The 23,354-nt window shown below is 30.6% G+C and overlaps 1 protein-coding gene across 1 annotated transcript; it reads left to right on the forward strand.

Moving 5' to 3' along the window:
- Positions 1 to 6,222: 6,222 nt before the first annotated feature.
- Positions 6,223 to 7,620, forward strand: LOC113375233 (DEAD-box helicase Dbp80-like). Its single transcript, XM_026615178.1, has one exon. The coding sequence runs from the start codon at positions 6,223 to 6,225 to the stop codon at positions 7,618 to 7,620; it is 1,398 nt and encodes a 465-aa protein (XP_026470963.1).
- Positions 7,621 to 23,354: the final 15,734 nt, after the last annotated feature.

A 23,354-nucleotide genomic window follows, 5' to 3' on the forward strand; every position in this document is an offset into this window, starting at 1 on the left:
CTTAAATTGGAGAAACTGTTAAGTATATCCTCGTACAGGTTTTTTCGCATATTTTGATGGAAGCCAAGTGGCAAGGGTTGGCTACCCCAGAAATCTTTTTTATTTCTTGGGTCAATTGTTTATTATTCCATTTCTTATAATAAACACATAACCCAAAATTTTCACCTTCTTTCCACAAAGCCCTATTTCGTGAATATTATTATAGTAATAACATAATTTTACATCCCGATTTTTGTAAGTAATATCCAATAATTTTATGAAATGATAACTTCAATATTCAACCAAGCCGAAATGTAAATTTGCCCATTTTCAGAGACAATACTGTATATATTCTTGATCTGGCATTTCTTCAGAAATATGTATCAGCAGAGTTGGAATAACTGTTAATTCAATATATTTCTTGTAAAATTTTCCTTTTTAACTACATTTAGATTTTTATTTTTTATCATCTGCTGCCGTCAAGTAAACTTGCTGCTCGTACCGAAGTGTTACCCCGCTTTACTCTATATAATTTTTTTTTATAAGTATGTACATCTATTGTAAGCATGTTGTGTTACAGTTACAATTATGTAAACGATTATAGAGATCACCATTATATTTTTTATTTCATTTAAAGTTCATTCTTTTACTTATATATCAGGGATTAATTGTAAAATGCACGTCACAATTAGCACCTCTAAAATGTTGAAGAATACTACAAACAAATGTAGACTTTTTAAAAATGACGGAAGCTTTTTAAATGGACATTGCAATTGTTCATACATTCGCACATTTTTTAAAATTAACATGTCCTGCATACTCATTTTATTTATTTCTTTATTTTAAAAAAGCAACAAAGTACGTTTGGTTATTAATATTTGCAATACTATTTTATCCCATTTTATCCGATGGGTTTTTAACCCATTTTATCCGATTTTTTTTTATTCACTTTTTACGTAATGCTTGAACGATCCCATATACGAAGCTCTTAGTTGGATAACAACGCTATTAGACTCGTCCTCGCTAATAGATTTAAAGTTTTTCTCTGATAGCAAAAAGATCCTAAACAAAACATACAGGGGTTTTGTATAATATATGGTTCAAAATGGTGTATATACATGATGCTATTCGAATTATTACACTTGTACAATACTCTTTTAGATTATAGACTAATAAGCACAATTCCCAAATGATACCTTTCAAACGATTTTCAATTTTTACAGAAACAGTAATTGGATTCTTAAAATCGTTTCAAGATTATAGGCTATAAGATGACTAAAGGTAAAAGTCTGCACTTTTCTGCAAATTATGAAGAAACGACTTCATTAACTATTGCGTGAAACTAATAAACGAGAGATTTTATTGAGTTACATCGAACGGTACTTAAATATTTTAATTCGGTGCAGCCGTTTTTGATAAAACTAGTAGGTAAAAATTGGTTCACACACCGAGTCACACATGCTTTTCCCAATTTTGCTACCAAACAAGTGTCGGAATTGCTTAAAACGTCGAGAAAATTGGCAATCAGACTTTGTTAGGGGGAAGTTTCGTAACGCCGGACGGCACCTAAAGCCGGACACTCTATTTAACACGTATTATTAAGGAGAGTATAAATCTTTTTATTTCAAAATACAAGTGAAAGAGGCGCGGGGGGCACACAGGTGCAGGATCACGCGCCAAGACTGACCTGTGACGCACACGGCCACGGCTGGTCTTAAGTGGTTAATCACGGCGTCACCTAAATATCAATGGAAGAAATTCCAGTGTATTCATGCATTTATATTTTAGTGGCATTCAAAAATAAAAGTAGTACTTGATTGTTATCCGTAAAATGGTAGAATATTATTAGATATTTTAAACAATTTTAGTAGGCACACCAGATGAACGCAATTGTCTGTCCTTAGCACCGGACACTAAGTTGTCCCTTAGCGCCGGAAGTAAACATATTGATATTTCTTGTGAGAATTGACGTAATTTATTCTGATTATTTAATATTGTTCTGTATGAGCGCTAACGGTCACTACATTCCCCAATTTTTCGTATTTTCTAGTCAAAGAATGAAAATCTCAGGATGAATGCTCCAGCTGAGAGCATCGGTGTGGCCCAGCCAAAAGGGTGGATAATCAATGTTTTTTTTTTGCAATATCTAAGAATATTCGTCAAACACAAATGTGCAAACATTCCAGAGTGTGGAGATGGCTACATATGTAAAATCATATTTTTTGTTACCAAAGTTTGATTGATAGTATTAATTATTGTTTAGCAAAGATTGCGTTTTTGTTAATTTAGTTTGATTTCTAACTTTGTTATCTAACATAAATCATAATTTAATAAACATTTCGTAAAATATTTTTTGATCTCTTTATAAATAAACTTAGGTGTCCGGCACTCGGGGACTTATCCTAATTTAATTAGCAAATTTGGCAAAAACTTAAACTTCTTCTTCGGTAAGTTTAATTTGCATAAAACAATATTTTGATTAAAACCATATATATATATATATATATATATATATATATATATATGTATGTATGTATGTGTGTGTGTGTGGGTACTCCGGTAACTTGAATATTATTTTCATTTTGGGATTCGTTTTGATGTTCCGTAAGATCTCTTTTTTAGTAAAAAAGAATCTTTTAGTCACTACCGTTCTGAGAATTTTTTACACATGTTATAATGCTAAACGTGAATTTAATAATAACTGACACTGCTTCAATAAAGCGATTTCACTGAATCTAAAACTTCACTTCGGTAAGACAATAATAATACCAGATAATTTACTAACTATTACTAATCTGTAATACAATTTCGATTAAAGTTTCCTACAATATAATATGCGACTCATATCTTGTTATAATTTGCTGTACGTTTTATGTTTACATTTGTTGCTAACAATATTGCAAAAATTACTAGAAATTGATATATTGATCAGCATATAAATATAAATAAATCTATAAATGTACAACCAAGGAACTTTAAGAATATTTTTGCAATATTTTAATTCCAAAAAGTTTATAAAAACTAATTGACAAATTCTCAGTTGTGGTATTCTTGTATTCCTTTCTTGTATTCTCCAAGAGAACTGATTTGATTTAAAAACTTGGATGCACTTATTATCTATATAAGTCTTGGCTCAGATACTGAAATTGATAATTTCGAAAATTTTGATATTAATGAAGATATGTTGATTATTTATGAAATGAGCTATATTTTTTAGAGAAAAATGAAATTTTTCTATTTAATAAAAGACGTTTTGATTAGAAAATGAATGATATTTTAGATATCATTGAAAATTTAAAAAAACTTACAGATTTTTTTTGTTCAGAAAACTCGTAGTCAAACTGTTCGCATAGCTAATACAATGAATAAATGACAATATTTTTTTTCTAATATATGCCAAATTGACCGGAAAATCTTAAAACCTAAAGATAGAAACAGAATATTTGCGATTATTCGGCAGATAACTATCAATTTATCGAATATGAAAGTTACTTTTAGAAGCGCCCAAATTTTAATTTAATCAAAATTGCTGTTTGTAAGCATATGTTTTTCATTAGAGTTCTTTATTATATGCTGCATCTTGAATTAGTGTAAAGTTCTAATGAAAACATCTGCCTAGCCAGAACATTATGGTCCGCCTAAATAATAAAAAAAGGAATTCATTGATAGTCTAAAAGAGTTGGGTTCTACTTCAATCTATTATAAACTTGGTGATATGATTCACTTGCTTTATTACATGCTTTTGATTAGAGGTGCACTTGCAGAGACGCATTCGGGAGTAGGTGTTCTTGAAAGCGTAGTTATTAATTAGCTTCCTGAAACAACAGTTTATTTTTACGCCAGAAAATCCGACTTGCTCATTTTATCTGATCTCGACTTTTCAATTTTTCTGAATCGTTTGACGCCGAAATTGGAAAAAGTATGTGTGTGTAATTAGTTTTGCGAGTCTATCGGCCGAGCCGTTTCTTTACGTTAAGTAGAAAAGAACAAAATTGATCGTTTAAGTTTTCGCAAAAAATCCTGAACCAATTTTGAAAATTGAGAAGCCGTTCGAAACATATCAGTTGTGAATTGTATTGATTAGTTTTTAGTGAAGATCGGTTGAGGCAATTATTTTGATGATTTCAATGAAAATTTGTATGATGTTTTATTTTATTGTCTACGGAATATCTTAAAATATTATAGAAATTTGATAAGGTTTTATGCTGTATTAAGAAATGCCTTAAATGATCAACAATTTTCATATTATAATTCATATAATAACAGAAGCTTCGAATTTACTAAATAATGCACAAACAATTTTTTAGATTCAAAGTATGCGTTATATTATACTATGAGTTTTTTCCCAAATTTTTCGCAGATTTTCAATTTTGGCTACCACAAATGTATTGCTATCAATTAGTTAATAATTGTTAATAATTAATAATTAACTTCACATTTTTATGTGTGAATATTATTTTGTAGTTGCGGATTTGTATGAAATATATAAGAATGAAGTTTTTTTTTGTTTTTGTAGGATTGTTTATTACATTTAATATGAAAAATACATTCGATGAATTTACAACATGAATATCTATTTTCACTTGAAGGTAACAATACAATTATTTAAATTATAATAAATTCACATAATTATCAATAAAAACATATGACCATTACAAAAATTATAATCATATGACGATTGTTTGAGTTGCCTTCTACAATCTATATATCTATAGAACCGACGTAATTAATTAAGTCAAATCATAACACCCTAGGGGTTCTTCAACCCTTTCGCTGCGTGTACGCATGTCGTTATGAGTTAAAGTATTGAGAAATCTTGTCTGTTGTTGTAATTTCTAGTTCATTAGTCACATTTTTATTGATAACGATAGAAATGTCTTCAAGTAAATCGTTGTACCTGTCCGTTCAGCAGTACTACCGAGTGGCACGCTGTTCCCGTACAGCAGTGACACTCAGCGGAAAGAACTTCCATAGCGGTTAAGTTCCGATAGTTGTCTGAATAATAATAAAATGAAAATTTATAGTTATCACCGATATTCATTGTGGTTGAGTAATTGTAAATCTTCTAAACTAACATTATAACAATGTTTATAAATAAAAATTAAACTAAAATATATCGATTAGAATTGTGAAGTGATAGGATTTGCCCCGCTCATCCAATTAGAAATGCATGTTGCGTGATCGGCTTTGGCTTCATATAAGTAATACCCTGATTTATTTAGATCTCGTGCATTTAGCATTTGCAAGATCATAATTCATAAAACAACGTGGGTCTTTTATCATAGTATTACATCTAGAAACATTTCAAATATTCGTGTTACGTTCAGACGAGACCAATGCGTATCCGTGTACATCTACGTTATTTAAAAAAGAGGCTGTTTACCATAGAAGATTCATGCGAAATACCGTCCACCATATAAATCTGTCATTGACTTCGTTGCGGTTGCGAACTAAAAGGAAAAGTGAGGACAAGCTACAAGTAATAATACGAGCGCCAAGCACTCACCTCAGAGTAACGATCAGTCGACGCAATCAAAGAGCCGATGCAGAAATTTTCCGACATTTTGCCAGAATGATATTAAATAAATTTACAATATTTTCTGATATAATTAAGTTTTTACGATTCGAGATGCTTCTTCAAAAATAAATCTACAAATGTCGGTAACTTATAATTAAGTCAGTAAAAATTAGTTGTGCCAGCCAGTCAAAAAATTCATCTGATAATTTCATGCGCATATGTCTAATGATCATTTTTGGCCGCCAAATGGCATTTTTTTAAACTTTTTTCATTGAGAGGCCATAACCGCTGGACCTGCCTCCCTATAAATTTAAACAGTTCTGTGTTTAGTCAATGCAAATGTTTTTTGAATTATTTAAACCGGTTGATCTGTGTTCACACACACATACATTTTTAACTTCCCGTAAGGTAAGTTATTGTAATCGTATGAAAATCTAATTTGAAATTTACACACACATACATCCATTTTTTAAAGTATGCCAAAATGTTCAGAAACCTTCAAAACGTGAAGAAATGTACAAATTTTCAATTTCGTTTTCTGGACGATTACTATAACTTACCCTACGAGAAGTTAATAATATTACTGAAAAGTCAGAAATAATAAAATAATCGAACTTCGAATCGAAAAACAAATGAACATTTCATGTCAAACAAATAATATTTGTTTTCTTTTTAAAATTGTCATCTACAATTCAAATATATTTAAACTATACTGATAATTAAAAATGACTGCCCGCGCTGAATGGCCAGATGTCGAAAAAGAACTTTCAACTACTGTGTTCCAGAGAAGTGACTTTCAGGAAACTGTTTTTAATGCTCGAGATGATGAGGTACCCGAGACCACAAACATGGTTGAGATTTCTTTCATACAAAAAATGATTCGGAAAGGCCTCAGTGCATCATCAAACGAAACAATTGAGATTCGGCGTCAAGATCCTGCATCACCATTACATTCTTGTAAAAAATTTGAAGAATTGAATCTGAAAGAAGAATTGGCTAGAGCACTTTATGCCATGGGTTATAACGTGCCATCGAAAATTCAGGAAGCGGCCTTGCCTGCGTTATTAGCTGATCCTCCACAAAATGTAATAGCACAGTCTCAAAGTGGTACTGGAAAAACTGCCGCTTTTGTGCTGGCGATGTTGAGTCGGGTCGATACTACAATGAAACATCCACAGGCCATATGCCTAAGTCCCACTTACGAATTAGCTATACAAACAGGTAAAGTGGCCGCTCAAATGAGTCAATACTGTCCTGATATATCGATCAAATACGTTGTTCGGGGCGAATTTCGCAGAGGTCAAAAACTTACAAACCATATATTAATTGGCACACCGGGTAAACTATTAGACTGGGCATTAAAATTTGATATGTTTGATATGAACATGATTAAAGTGTTTGTCCTGGATGAGGCTGATGTCATGATTTCGACTCAAGGACATCACGACCAGTGCATACGATTACATGCGAAACTTTCACCCAATTGTCAAATGTTATTGTTCTCCGCAACATATGACCAGGCTGTGATGGAATTTGCAGAAATGATCATTCCCAACCCATTAGTAATTCGATTATTGCGAGAAGAGGAGTCTCTGGAAAATATTAAACAATATTACGTGAAGTGTGTTGATGAAAACCAAAAGTATAACGCTATCACTAATATATATGGAGTAATATCTATTGGACAGGCTATTATATTTTGTCGAACTCGTAGAACTGCCTCATGGCTTGCTAAAAAGATGCGTGAAGATGGACATTCTGTATCAGTGTTGTCTGGTGAACTTCCAGTTGAGCAAAGAATACTTATTCTTCAGCGATTCAGAGCTGGTGTTGAGAAAGTATTGGTTACCACAAACGTTCTCTCTAGAGGAATCGATGTTCAACAAGTATCCATCGTTGTAAACTTCGACATGCCTGTAGATATATGCAAAGGTGCTGACTATCAAACCTATCTTCATCGGATTGGAAGAACTGGACGTTTTGGTAAACCTGGAATTGCGATTAATTTGATAGATTCATCGCAAGCCATGGATGTTTGCTTAGACATTCAGAACCATTATGGTAAAATTATTATATGCTTAGACGCAGAAGATCCTGATGAAATTAAAAAACTTGAAAATTAATATATAACCGAATTCTTAATTTTTGTATTTACATAGGAATGACAAAAATTGTATATGAATTTTATAAAAAAATTAATTATATGTGTTTTTTACACGTTGAAGCATTAGATAATTTTAATTAACTTATATTATAAATATTGTACATTTACGAGTATATCTTACAATACTATAACCATAGCTGGGCATTAACTCGTTAATCCGTTAATCGTTAATTAACGAAGTTAACATTTTGATTAACGGATTAACTTTTAAGTTAACTTTTAAAAATGTTAACGGACACGTTAACTTCCGTTAAAATGCGAGAAGTCCGTTAATCGTTAATCCAATGCCTACTATTTACCGCACGGCACAGCTTTAGCCAATGCCTTATTAAACGGCATAGAGAAAAGATTTGGACTACTCCTGAATGATGAACAGTGCCAACTTGCCGCGGCATTTCACCCAAAGTTTCGGTTAATGTGGCTGGAAACGTATGACAGCAGTAGAGAGGAATGCAGAAACTATAAACTATTGGACAAAAAATTATTTTTTTTTGAAAAAAAAATGTTTTCTTTATTTTGACATATTTTGGAAGATCTGAACTTTTTTTCAAAGCAATTTTACTGCTTTAGGACTGCATAGAGACAAAATATAAAGCGCGTAAGCGCCGCGTCGCTGTCTAAAGGATAAACATTCGTACGGAACCCATAGGAATGTAAATAAAATTTATACTTATTGTTAAAATCTCTATAAAATATCTGATAATTTGATGTGCATATGTCTAATGATCATTTTGACCGTCAAATGGCATTTTTTTTTACTTTTTTCATTAGATCTCCCAAACCGCTAGACCTGCCTTCATGAAAAATTGATCAGTTCTTCATAATTGTCAATACAAGTAAAATGTTTTTTGAATTATTAAAATCGAACGCTCCGTTCTCTTAAAAACTGAGTTACCGTTTTTGGCTCAATTTTTCCCCATATCTTCGGAACGGCTAGACCTGCCTTTGCCAAAAACTAATCAGCACGTCTTCTTATCAATACGAATCGAATGTTTTTTGAATTATTCAAATCGGTTGATCCGTGTTCCCGAAATCGTCGACGAAAATTTGTATCCGAATACACATACATACACGCATACACATACATCCATTTTTTCTAAGGTATGCCAAAATATTCAGAAACCTTTGAAACGTCGAGAAATGCAAAAATTTTCATTTTCGATTTTTTTGCTATTACTATAACTTGCCCTACGGGAAGTTAAAAAAAACTCTTTCCCTTTATTTAGAAAAAAATTCTTGTAAAAACAATATGCAATCATAAAAACGGAAAGTTGACCAATAGCGTTATCACGGTATGTGATAATTGTGCCATTTTCCTTATACACACGGAAGTGTGCATAAAACGCGCGAGGGGTTAAATTACACATTTGAATTATACAAGTATTTTGTTTTATTCAGAACCTGTTAACTTCCAGAACCTAAACTAATAAGTTTTTTAAGTTCACTAACGCAACGATATAAAAATGTAATTTTACACATATTAACTGATTAACGATTAACGTTAACTTGCGTTAATTCTTCCGAAATGTAACGCTTTAACGTTTAACGAAGTTAACTTTTTTTGTAGCGGATTAACGATTAACGAAGTTAACTATTTGATTAACGAAGTTAACTATTTGATTAACGGTGCCCAGCTATGACTATAACAAATTATTTATAAGACTAAATATCGTGACCGTTAATTTCGCTTAAATCAGTACTTTTCTTTTTTAATATAGATAAATATATAGGCTTCAAATTTTTATTGCTGATTGCTGTCCCGGCAAATGTTTTAACACGCTAAAGACCGCATCAAAAATCGAGCTTTACGGATACTTTACCTTACTCCCGTTAGGTAAGATATAGTAATCGCAAACAAATCGAAAATGAAAACTTTTGCATATCTACACGTGAAGGTTTCTGAACATTTTGGTATGCCTTAGAAAAAATGAATTTTTGTGTGTGTGTGTATGTGTGTATGTTTGGATACAATTTTTTGTCCACGAAGCAACCGATTTGAATGATTCAAAAAACATTCGATTCCTTTTGATAAGAAGATGTGCTGATTAGTTTTTGGTGGAGACAGGTCCAGCCGTATGAAAGATACGGGGCAAAATGTGCCAAAAACGGTAATTCAGTTTTTGAGAGTACGGAGTACCCGATTTTAATGATTTGAAAAACATGTTACTTATATTGAAATAAAGAATTGAGGAAAAAATTAAATTTACAATTCAGTTTAAAAATGTATATAATTTGAATGCGTTATTCGTAATCGTAAGAAATATATCCTCAGATAGATTCATTCAAGTGTTTTGAGCGATAAGATTGTCACTGTATATTTTATGAACGATAAAATAAATAGTGATTATAATTATCTATTTGTTTAAAACGTTTAAAATGTTGAAAACCATTTTTATTAATCAATATTTATTGATTACTGTATATTTATACGATATAACTATATACTGGGATTCGTATGGACAGGGTCGCGCGTTCGAATCCCCGCTATGGCAATCTGACATCGGGCAGCGCGATGTCCATTTTCAATTGAAAATATAGATAAAAAAAATGTTTCCAATTGAAAATAAGTCCATCTCGGGCACTGCGATGTGAAATGGCAATGGGAAACCTCTCACACTATTCTTCCCTGAATCGAGTTGGAGTTTAACTCAGCTCACGGACCTGCCCTAGGGCAGCACTACCCATTAATTAACTATATACTGATTTTTTTCCTTGAATTTAATTCTGGTACAAAAAGTTCCAGTAATTTTTCTTAAGGCACGATGCCATGCACCACTAGTCTTATCTATAAATTACAAGATTAAATAATGAGGCAAACCAATTTTTAATTATCAGATATTTGTAAAGAAACGATTTAAATGGCATGTTAATTACTTCTTGAAACACCATAAATACTGACCGTTTCTTCCGGTAATGTGCGCATTACCAAATTTGTAACTCGAAATATATTTTAAAGGGTAATAACATAATTTGGTAAGTCGGCATTATTAGTAAAGTGATATAAAAATCACGAGTTTGTATACATGAAGAAATACTTGCCAGCAATACAAGAAATACCGTTTATTATAACTTGACACAACAGTTAGACCAATAAACTGATTTATGATATTTTATTGTTAATAAATAATTATTGAGCAGGTACCTTTAATCCAAACACACTTTATTATTATATAACCATATCTCATTATAACATCTAATGCACATATTAAAAAAAATACATGCAATAAAGTACAGTTTGAATTTTACAACTTGCCCACGTGGTCTGACTTTTCATGTTTTTATTATATTTGTAAATTTTAGGTTTGGATCTTGATATAGTCATGTATTAATTTATAGGTATATACATACATACATATTTAGTATTTACATTCAAATATATATATATATATATATATATATATGTGTATATATATACTAGATGACCCGACAGACGTTGTCCGGTACCCACGTCCACAATTCAAAAGTTCAAAATTTGTTATTATTGTACCCTATACTTTTTAATATCCTATTTGATGTCCTGCCTCTGTGATTCATTCATAGTCATTTTAAGAGTCCAATCATTTTTCATATAGCTCGGTAACAGGTCAATTATCATATTTTTTGTAAACGTCTTTCATTGAATTCTGATCAAGATTTTCTGAGCCTATGGAAAAGCTCAAAACAGATATTGGCGACAAAAAGGTTACCATCGAAAAATTTAGATGCGACAATTATAGATCGATTCTCGCACAATTACCCCATCGTACAAATGTTTCCTTATCCACACACAGTATATGGTTTATGAATGGCTTACAGAAGAGCAACAATGTTATAATCTGACGATACAATAGATTTTGAGAGAAAACTAGGTACCATACTAATGAATGCTTGGATTTTGCTTTGCAACTAAAAAAATAATAATAATAAAACGCGCGGAAATAATATAAAATGACGAATACCCAAATGTGACAAAGCCATCGCATGCTGCACGAATGTGGCTTTGCGGTACTTTGTGCCATTCCTGACGAAGCGCCTTCTTGAGATGATCGACTTTTCGGTATTTTTTAGTGCAAACCCTACTCTTCAAAATGCCAAAGTCCGAAAGTCCAACGTATTTCGATCTTGATGTGGTGGCCATTGTTCGGTGGAAATGAAGCGATGATTTTTCTGGTGCTGAGTCCTGTTGTAATGTTCATAGTCTGTGGCCGAAATGTTTTTCTGCTCATTTATTTTGATCCCACGATCGATGAATACGACCCAGTGGTGAGCGACCGTTGGCCCACACCTTTACCGTCGGCGGCGCTTGAGTTCTGGTGGCCAATCGAAGGTGTAAATTTTCAGCTGACCTGGCAAGTAATAAACTCGATCATTTTGTTTGTTCACAAACTGCCCAATTTCAAATGACTTTTCATCAGAGAAAACCAAATTTAGTAACTCTTTACTTTCGTGCAAGGAAAGCAACTCCTTTGCTCTTTCCATTCTAACTTTTTTGTACTAAGTTCCTTCATTTTTTGGAACTTCAATCAAGCTCATGTTTCAATATATGCTGCATCCGTTCTCGCGATATGTTCAGGTTCACGAGATATTTTTTTACTACTGCGGCGTGGAATTCTGGCCTTCGGATCGTTTCTGGTGTTGGTGGCGACTTAGAAATGATAGCTGTCTGAAGTTTGTTGCAATACATATCACTCGCCTTTTTTTTTTTGTATAGCCAAGGAAATGCCTTTATGCATCCCAGACTGGTGTTTTGTCTGGGTATGTCGGACCCAATACCACCCTGGTATAATACCAACTAAAACCTCCGCTTTGCCCTTGCCTCTGGTCCCCACGGAAACGGCCGTTAGGCATTACTTCGCGGGGAAAGAATGTGGAACGTTAACATTCAAAACCTTGACTTTAAATTTAGCTTTTAATTGTGCAAAGGCCCATTTGCTTTGCACAATTTCTCTTTCCATAGAACGCAGGTCAATTAGCACATATCTCGCAAATCTGTCTATGGCGTTCCAAGCAGCTCCAGTTGTCAACAACAGTATCTGGAGTAATTCTTCGTCTCAATATCTATACATTGTCCCGTAGAGCACTAAATAGCGGGCACACGAAGAACACGCGCTCAGCATATTCGATTTCGCCCAAACAATATGGGCAATCCGGCGAGCTATCGTGCTTGAAGCTATCACTCACCATGTATGTATGTATATGTATATGCACATGTGTATATATATATATATATATATATATAAATATAACAAATGTATTCTGAGTGGATAATAGATATTAATTTGGAAATATGAACAAACAACACTCTTTTTTGCACTAATTTATTAAATAATAATTTTCACAAACGTTTCGAGACTAGGTTTGTCTCATCATCAGTGTTTTATAATTTAAAATTTAAAATATGGAAATTATATCGAAATATATTATATCGAAACGTTTGTGAAAATTATTATTTAATAAATTAGTGCAAAAAACAGTGTTGTTTGTTCATATTTCCAAATAATATATATATATATATATATATATATATATATATATACTAGTTTTTAGACAAACGTATCGGACGTGTACTTATATACATAATGAGTTTTGCAGAATTTACATAAACAAAAGCACAAAAAATATTTAAAAATATAATTTTTACACCAAAAATTCTTGGCTATATTAAAACACAAAACATTATACCTCGTATCAAGTATATGACTATCATAATTGACTTCATCGTTTTTTTTGCTAGCACATAAAACTAATTATAAAAGTATTTTAACAGTTCATTTATTAATTAAGAGTAAAATAACATGAGATATGTCCACATAAAAATCACAATTTGAATTATTGTAAATGAAACGTCAAATTCATATACAAAATGGCCTGCTGTTGAACAAAACGCCAACAACGCATATAAATATTTTTGAATAAAAAATTTCAATATTTCTAATCTCGTATATGCATATATTAAACACCAATATGTTTTTAAATATGTTTATATTGAAACAGTTTTATCAACGACTTCAATACAAATTTTATAAAATTCTTACCCTTACAATTAGTTGAAGCATCCTAGGAATTCTTTCAAAGTCACAATTTGTATTATTGATTACAACAAAGTTATTAAATAACACTAAAGGTTAATAATTAACAATATACACGTCCACAATCACTGTAATATTATTAAAAATCATAAATTCAACACTCACAAACTATGTACATCCGACATTTTGATTTTAAAGCGTCAGTTCAGTTTTAAACAATCTTCACAGTTGTGTTCGCGCAGGTGTACCAATATTCAGCTTATATCTGTAAATATTGTTAATCAATTTTATTAATTTAAAATCATAATTAAAACAAAAATATATAAATATCAAGCTATAAAGACATATTCTTATTTAATATGCATACACAAAAATACATATAATAAAATTTTTGAGTAAAAAATATTTATTTGTGCTGTTGGCGTTATGTTCTACAACCGCCATTTTGGTTTTAAATTTGACGTTTCATTTACAATAATTCAAGCTGTTAAATTTTTGTGGTCATTTGCATGTTATTTTACTTCTAATTAATAAATAAATTGTAAAAACACTTTTGAAATTAATAGTTTTATGTGCAAGCAAAAATAAAACGAAGAAGTCAGTTGTGAATGTCAAACATTCGATACGAGGTAAGATGTTAATTATTTTAACATAACCTCAAACCACTCGTGCATTAATCTTTTTTTTCTTTATATAAATTAAGCTATATATGATTAATATAACAATTTATACTTATTAGTATCTTTGAGTGACGTTTTTTTACAGTTTTATAGTTAAATATACTAATAATTATAAATTAATATATTGATTTCATATTGCTTTGTGATTTTTTCATTGGGGAAGTGTCAAACCTTTCCTTCTTTTTGTCACATTTATATCTTTATTCTAATACTCTTTATTCTAATACTCATTATTGTTTTCAATATCAGATATGTCGACACAATAACTATACCCAAGTTGACACATGTTATGTATGTATATTTAATGAAATATATGTTTTTCAATTGAATTGAAAAGACAAAATGCTACTTACACCTAGTTTATGTCCTATTCATCGACTCCGGCCCTATTCTGGCCACTAAATCTATATCTTCATAAAATTTACCTAATGTCCATTGGACAGATGTAAGTTATATCCAAAATAAAATAAAAAAAAAAATTAACATTAGTTGTTATAAACCAATTTGGTGTTTATACATATTGTTTATTCTTAAAAAAAAATCTATATCTAATCTATATTCTAAAACACAGAGAACATCAAAAATGTATTATCTAGACCTTTTTACCCTATAAGCGGGGTAACTTGAAACGGACAGGTGGCAAAAAGGTTTAAAGCCTTATTATAATTTTAAAGGTGTTTTACAAAATAATTACATTTTTAACTAATGCTAAAAAACTGCCAACGGAAGAAAATACTTTTATTATGGATTTTCAAAGATTACCGTTTTCAAATCAAGGTTATAGCGCTGGTTATACATCTTTTTTACTTTACTTTCAACTATTGTTGTTAAACAATTCTTTACTTTACTGATTTTTGACACATCGATGGTGGACGTTTTTAACCCCGGATCTTCATATATTACTATCTATTCTTCGATAAATTCTGGGAAATTATAACTGGGAAAATGTTATTCGACAAAATGTTTTATTGATCGATACCAAATTTAGGTTCTGAATTTAAATAACATAAATAAAGTAACATATACATTTATATATATATGTATATATATATATATATATATATATAAGGGCAGGTCAATTTAAAAGTCGCTTAGGTACATATGATTTTCGGATATTAGAGATCAAAATAAAATACTTTGCTAAAGAAACCATACCTCTCAAATAAAGTCCCGTGCATTGATCCAAAGATAAGGGTTGGATTTGGAAAAATTCCGTTTTGGCCCATTTAGAGTGCCCCAATCGCATCCAAATGTATGACCGACCCCCACTAACCTCGAAAGGCCGATCCACCCATGCCCATCGTTCAACCCTGGGATCTCTCCTTAGTGGTATACAAAAATTGCAAAAAATCATCGTTTTTGGTATTTTACTCAGCAAATAATGTTTTTTAAAAAAATACATTTTTTTGGATATTAATTCATACATACACAAAACTTTTTCACAAAAAAAAATTTAGTAGTACCTAGTTTCGAAACGTCCACAGTGTATATTGTGTGTATATATATATATATATATATATATATATATATATATATATTGTATATATATACATTATTTAATATATATACACATATATATTGTATATATAACATGCTAACATCTGTATATTGATTTTTATTATAATGATATGAGAAATAATTTGTCATATGTTAAAATTATATTTAGCTCTTGAATATTTATTAACTAATATTGAATGATTTTTTTATTCATGAGAACTGATAATAAAGCCCTGCATTACTTTTACGAATAATTAAATTCTAAAAGTATTTGTGCTGACTTTTTTTTATTTATATAACTATAATCATATTCTAATGCATATACAAATAATAAATATTCATAGTATAGGATTTCAAATATTTCTATCGGAAATAATATTTATTTCCATAATAAAACGTGTGTATTTCAATATCGAATTGAAACAACGGTTATGAAATATTGCTTTCGTTATTTCGGCCCTTTGAGATTCTGTCGATTCCTGTTTCGTCTAATTTTTATGATGATCAACTATAAAATTATAACAGTTAATATTTCAAAGCGAAGCGTTACGTGCATATATAAATATATATATATATACTCTACACAATTTTAATAGTTCGGATATTCTAATGAATTTCAGCATCCGGTCATTAAGAATTTTTTAATGAATATGCCGGCTTAATAACATCTATCTACTACAATTGTGACTAATCACAAAATATTTGAATAATAAGTGATTCATTCCGCGCTAAAAATAGGAATGGGAATATAAATGACTAATTGCGATAATCAAAGAGGATAAACAAAATCTTCGAACGCAAAAAATTCTATTATTGACAACCATTAAAGCTGTCTTCAAATATTGATAAACAAACTGTTCAAAATATTTGAGCAACCAGGTGTAATCGGTTTATAATTTCGAATAAATTAGCATAATTTAAAATTAATTTCGATGGAATAGTATTAGGAAGCTGTCAATCAATTGTTTTTGTTTTTGGAGTGGAGTGCATTAATATAAAGTGGATTTTATGTATTTGTTTACAAAAGTGCTGTTTATAAGAAGTAGGCTTCCGCATAGCTAACAAATTGAAATATTTGAACGTAGTAATGACATAATCAAAATACAGTCACGTCAATTAGTTTCCGACTACCTGATATCAAGTGGTAATAATGACACCGTGATCTTAACACTTGGAACTGCTGTTTGACATATGCTGAAACAAGTATCTAACCTGGAACTTCTGAATTAAATGTGATAGCTCTAACCATTAACCTTTGTCTACTTGGAACAATAGATCCAAAAAGTATTTTCAAGTGTAGTTGCCATAGCTGCCTTTTCGGGCATATTTGCATTAAATTAGAAATATATGAACAATATTACATGAATTCTAATGATAAAATGTATCAAATATATACAGGTTGCCGTCCAAAAAATTACAATGTGAAAAGCAGATTTCAAGTTCTGATTGCTGATACGGGAAACTGAAATAAAAAAGTGCAAGCTTCTGCGTTTCTACGATTAATTGAACACACTTGTGCTCTCTAGGGTTGTTATTGTTCTTTGTAAAATATTTCAATCGGCTAGTACGTGGCTATTTTTAAGATCCTCGGCCTTGTGATATCCGTTTTTACATAAAAATATAGATGAACAAACATGTTTCTAAATGGAATATGATATAATTTCATCAAACATATTTTGACTACCTTCATTTTCATTTTGACCATTATAGGATATAATAATGATATTGTAAGTGACAAATGGTTTAGCGAGCCCAAAATAAAATCAGAATAAAAGTATGATGTTTCTATTTTTTTATCCTTCTCTAGTTGTCCTTGATTAGTAAATTTTACCAAAACTAGTAGTGTATGACATTGTCCCTTAATGCAAATTGCTGGAACTTCCCGTGCTGCAATAGAATATACGAAGAATTGTTTTTTTTTCAAATTTATTATTGCAAATACTATAACTTTCATTATTCCTATTTTATAGACAAAATATTAAAGCTTATAAACTGGACAATGATGTTTATTTAAGCTCACACAAAAGTAAATGAACCAAACTCAATTATCTTTTTCGAAGGGAAGTTAGAATGAAGAAGCTTCTCTCATAATTCTAAGAATTATATTAACTGAATTGCTAAGTTAAAATTATTTATTTCAATTATTGTAGTTAGAATTAAAATTAAAATCTGAAATATTAAATATTCGAGAAAATTTCTTTGAAATAAAAAAAAAATTGTATTCTTAAAAACAATCGTTTCGTCGACACAAGCAAAAAGTTTTTTAAATTATTCAAATCGGATGCTTCGTACTCTCAAAAACTGCTATTTTTTACGAAACGGCTGGACCTGTCTTTGCACAAAACTAATCACAACTTCTTTCCATCATTACAAATTGAATGTTTTTTTAATCATTTTCGCAAAAAGTGAGTTTCCATTTTCTGCGCTCTTTGCTTCGTATCTTGGAAACGGATGGACCGACTGTTCCCAAAAACTAATCAGCACTAATTCCCATTAGTAGAAATCGATTGCTTTTTCAATCATTCAGATCGTTTGAGCGGTACTCCCGAAAACGTCGACGAAAAATTGTATCCACACATACAAACACACACACACACATCCATTTTTTTCTGAGGTATGCCAAAATGTCCAGAAACCTCCGAAACGTGAAAATATGCAAAAAAAATTATTTTCGATTTTTGACCCATTACTATAACTTACCCTACGGAAAGTTAATAATATAATTGACTAATTGCGAAATAAAAAAAGTTAGCTTATTCCTAGAATTAATATATGCAGTGATTGGTCAGTGTTCTCTTTTCATAATTTAGTATTGGATTTTCAAAGTTTTTTTATCCTTTTTTATTATATATAGAGTTTTTCAACTCGTAAAGCAAAAATTCTATCAAAAATGTAAGAAACGTATAAAAACGATATTACACTCTAAGGAATAACAAGAAATCTGTCACGACGCTATTTAATTATAACCACCTTTTTTAACTTACTTAGAACTTCATCATACCGCAGAAAATAAATTTAAATATATTATTCTTATGGTACATATGTTCTTCAATAACGCCAAAAATTTATATCAAACAAATTGGGTTTAGGTGTATTTAGATAAAATTTTCAAGTATTTATTTCGAAAATAAAGATTTGCTTTCAATTGATTTGACTATATTTTTTCAAACTTTGATGAATTTTTAAAATTAAACCACTTGTCGTAGGGCCGTAATATTTTAGTATATTCTGGAAGACCATGATCGCCAAATAAAAAAAAATAAAAATAAAAATCGCCGAAAGAAAATTTTTCAACAATTAATCACAAGAACTTGTGCCAGCAAATATTTACCAAAAACTAATCAGATCGATTTCCAAACAATATCTTTCGAACGGTTTTTGAATTTTTAAAATTGATTCAGAATTGCGGGATAAAACGTGGACAAAATTTTTATCACTTTTCTGCTATTTACAAAAAATGGCTTGTCTGATAATGGTGCGAAATTGACGAACGCTATCCTTTATCGACTTACATCGAACAGTTTTTGAGTTTTTGAAATCGGCTCAGCCGTTTTTGAGAAAACCTGGACGATAGATCAAAAATCTGGTCACACACATAAACAGATAACTTTCACCTCCGGGAAGTTAGTAATACAGATCCTCGTTCGCCTCTGTCGTTGTTGTGTGTGTGTATTTGTGTGTTTACGTAGTATCTGTTTACTCGCATGTAATATCATTATGATATATTGCGAAAGACTGTGGGCATGGAACGCTATCGGCCGATAGCACCCCTAACGCGTCTTAAGCTGCTCGACGGCATACAAAAAGTCGATCCGGAAACGAGTACATACCAGCCGGATTACGGGATTGGTATTTATTATCAAACTCTGTGACATAATAAGAAATATTGTTGCTGCTTTTATGCTTTTATTCATTCTGAATGTCCTCGGAAAAGAACGCAGACATTGCAGAGAACATCACTCGCACGCACCAGGTGAAAGATCATACGCACCGAAATTTACCTACAATTTCTACGTGCACAATTGAAAATGCACTTAATATATATATATATATATATATATATATATATATATATATAACAGTCTAATAATTGGACATGTCATAAATTAAAAACTAGTGGGGTATGGCAACGTGCCTTAAGGCAAATTGCTGGAACTTCCCGTACCGTTACAAAATGATCGAGGAATATTAAATGTTTTCAAATAGAGAATTATAAATACTGTAACATTTTCTGATATTTATAAACTGAACTACAAAGTTAAAATAATTGTTTTAAAGTTTATAAGTGAGCTTCAGAACTTTAGCCAGAATTAAAATTAAAATCTGAATTATATTCGATATACAAAAAAAAATTTTTGTTGAAAAAAAAAGTTTTTTGTCTTCCACAATCGTTTTGCCAACACAAACAGAATATTTTTTGGATTATTCAAATCGCATACTCCGTTTTCTCAAAAACTCGGTTTCAACAATTTGCACTCTTTGCTCCGTATTTCCAAAACGGCTGCACCTGCCTTTGCAAAAAACTAATCAGCACATGTCCCTATCAATAGGGAATCGATTGCTTTTCGAATTCTTCAAATCAGTTTATCCATACGGCCGAAATCGTCGATAAAAAATTGTATCCACACACACACACACATCCATTTTTTCTGAGGTATGCCAAAATGTTCAGAAACCTCTTAAACGTGCGGATATGCAAATTTTTTATTTTCGATTTTCGGCCCATTACTATAACTTACCCTACGGGGAGTTAAATAATATATTTATTGTACAATTCTAGCTTTCATTTAGTGGAAATTAAAAATAAAAGTTAAAAACTAAAACATTTGAGATTGTAAAAATTATAAAGAGCAAACAGCTCTTACAATTTGTTTATCTTATAGTGGTAAAAGAACCAAAACTTCGATAATTCATATTATGTTTGTTTGGCTACAAACTGTAGGATTCGTGGGTCTCGGGAAAATTCATCTTGTTTGATGAAAAACATCAATGCTTAGGCTACGAAAAAGTAACATATTTGTTTTTGTGTACCTGACCGAACCGAGTTTTTTTTTAATTACAATCTGCCGCACTTAGTATATTCAGTAATTCGTTCGACTTTATTATATGGATTTTTGAATGTATGGCTATCCAGTAGTTGCCCAATCCAATCATGACTGATTAATTATACTCGAAGAATTTGCTGACATTAAACCGTGAATTTTAAACTGTCTCCTGTTTATTGAAACTTGTGCGAAGCACAAAAATAAGAGCTGACAATGAGTGAATTTAAATGAAAACTTTGGCATAAGTGAACTCAGCTACTTGTTATTCGTATTTTGCCATTATTGAGTCACATGCGAAAATAATCAAAACTGAAAATCAAAATAAAATAGATTTTTAACTTATGTTTATGCCGGTCACAGCCGCCCTGGAGTGTGCACGGTTCTGACACTCGCCCTTCTTTTGTATGATTTGATTTTCTGACTAATCCAGCAATATTTGACTAATGTTTGATTTACCATTTAATTATTTTTTTTCAGCTAATTGATAGATTAACAAAATTAATGTTGATAAAAAACAAGTGGCGCAAGTTTACCCAGTCTCTCCAACTTAAGATGAATTAACCTAATGGTTGAAATTAATTAATTCGGCGTGATATTGTTCGAAGTCAAAATTCCATTCTTTTTTAGAAACATTATGTACACGAATTTAAGTAGTTATAAATAAAACGGAATATATTTAACATATTGTTTAGTAGCTTCTTGAATTAATAGAATAACAGCAAAACCATAGATTCATTATGCACTATAAGTTGTGATTTAATATATGCTCTATGGAAGTTTATCTTTTATAAAACTTTAAATATAATAAAAAGGTATCTATCACATCACATTATGAGAAAATAAAAAGGAAAAACAAAGGCAAAGACATAAAAGTAAAAAAAAATGAAAATAACCATGGATAGTGACCACAGATTCCACACAAGATACTCATAACTCGTACAAAGTACAAACACAAAAACTACTGCATATAATATTAATAAATTATTCACAATTGTAAAGTAATAATATGATTCAAAACGCTCTGTACTCTTATAATTGGTTTATTATATGATTAACTGGTCGTTAAATTCGTAAAACTAATTTTCAACCGGTAATTTTTAACATCAGTAATTATGCTTATTGCAATCCATTCGTGATATGCACCTTGTTTATAAATTTAAAACGTATACTTGCAAATAACTTTTGATGTGATTATTACTGCAACTTAGTAATGGACATATACATGTGTAATGTATGTATATATACATGGTTCAGTACATAATTATTATAAATGTATATTATATTTTGAATATAATAACTTGCATATCATTCCGCATGGCATCTTCAAGTACATATATGTTCTCCATGTACGTTCTTTTTCACAATTTTTCAATTTTCAATTTAGTCCATTATGTATATTATCATGAACTAGGTATCTTACAAGCAATACATATACGATTTTATTATATAGAAGTACTACCTTTTTTTATTAAAATCGATTTTTTATACGACATTTTACTTCATTGAAGAATATTTAATATTACATTCCTGGCATATAAGAAACAATATCAAAATACTGACAATGAGCAGAAAAAAATCTGGAAAATTTTGAGTGACAATGAGTAAAATAGTTTTCAATTTGTTTTCTCAACATATTTTAGTTTTTTTGACCATCTAAACAAAATTGTATATGATGTTCTTTAGAGAAAATTATTACGACGGCGTCAGTATGTTATTTACCTACGTTTTTTTGTTTTCAATTGTTTGTATTTTTTCAATTCATCAATAATGAACACTTCTATGCATAATTTTAAGTAATGAACTAAAGAAATATAAATAACAAAAATGGACAGTTGAGGTCAATCTGATTTAGCAGCTCAAATACATCAAATTTATATTTGAATGAATATAAATAATCAATTTATAGTTTATAATTATATTGCCAGAACTTATCGATAAGTGTAGATAATGAACTTAATCAAAAGAAATTCAGATTTAACAACTTTTAAAATTGTAACGGACCAATTTAAAATTTGGACGCAGACTATTATTTCAAACTTAATTGAACAGTTATATCTCATTGACTTTTAGTAAGCCTATAACTTTTATGATGTTTGTTGGGACACTGATATCTTTCAAATAATTTTTGAAGTTTTAAAACAGGTTCAGAATTTTTGGTTGAACGCAATTTTTTTTTTTTGCATTCTGCTGTAAATTTTAGAAATGTATACACACAACACACACAAACACACACATGTATATATATATAACCCAGAAGGGATAAATGAGAAAGATGCTGAAGAAATAATTCAAGAAGCAGCGCAGACTTTCTAATGGTGAGCTCAAAAATTTAACTGAACAAAAAGAAAACAAAAATATTGACAGCAGTGATTCAGCGGAAAAGCAAAAATAACTTTCGATGGTGTTTGAAAAAGGAGTTTGTATACCATAACTGAAATAATTGATCAATTCATTGAAAATGAT

The sequence above is a fragment of the Ctenocephalides felis genome, unplaced genomic scaffold, assembly GCF_003426905.1.
Source record: "Ctenocephalides felis isolate EL2017-DRISC unplaced genomic scaffold, ASM342690v1 CF-g0.4_SCAFFOLD_01886, whole genome shotgun sequence".
Lineage (NCBI taxonomy): Eukaryota > Metazoa > Arthropoda > Insecta > Siphonaptera > Pulicidae > Ctenocephalides > Ctenocephalides felis.

Bases quoted from the DNA above. Each gene is read 5' to 3' on its own strand.
- LOC113375233 (XM_026615178.1), top strand. From the start codon at position 6,223: ATGACTGCCCGCGCTGAATGGCCAGATGTCGAAAAAGAACTTTCAACT.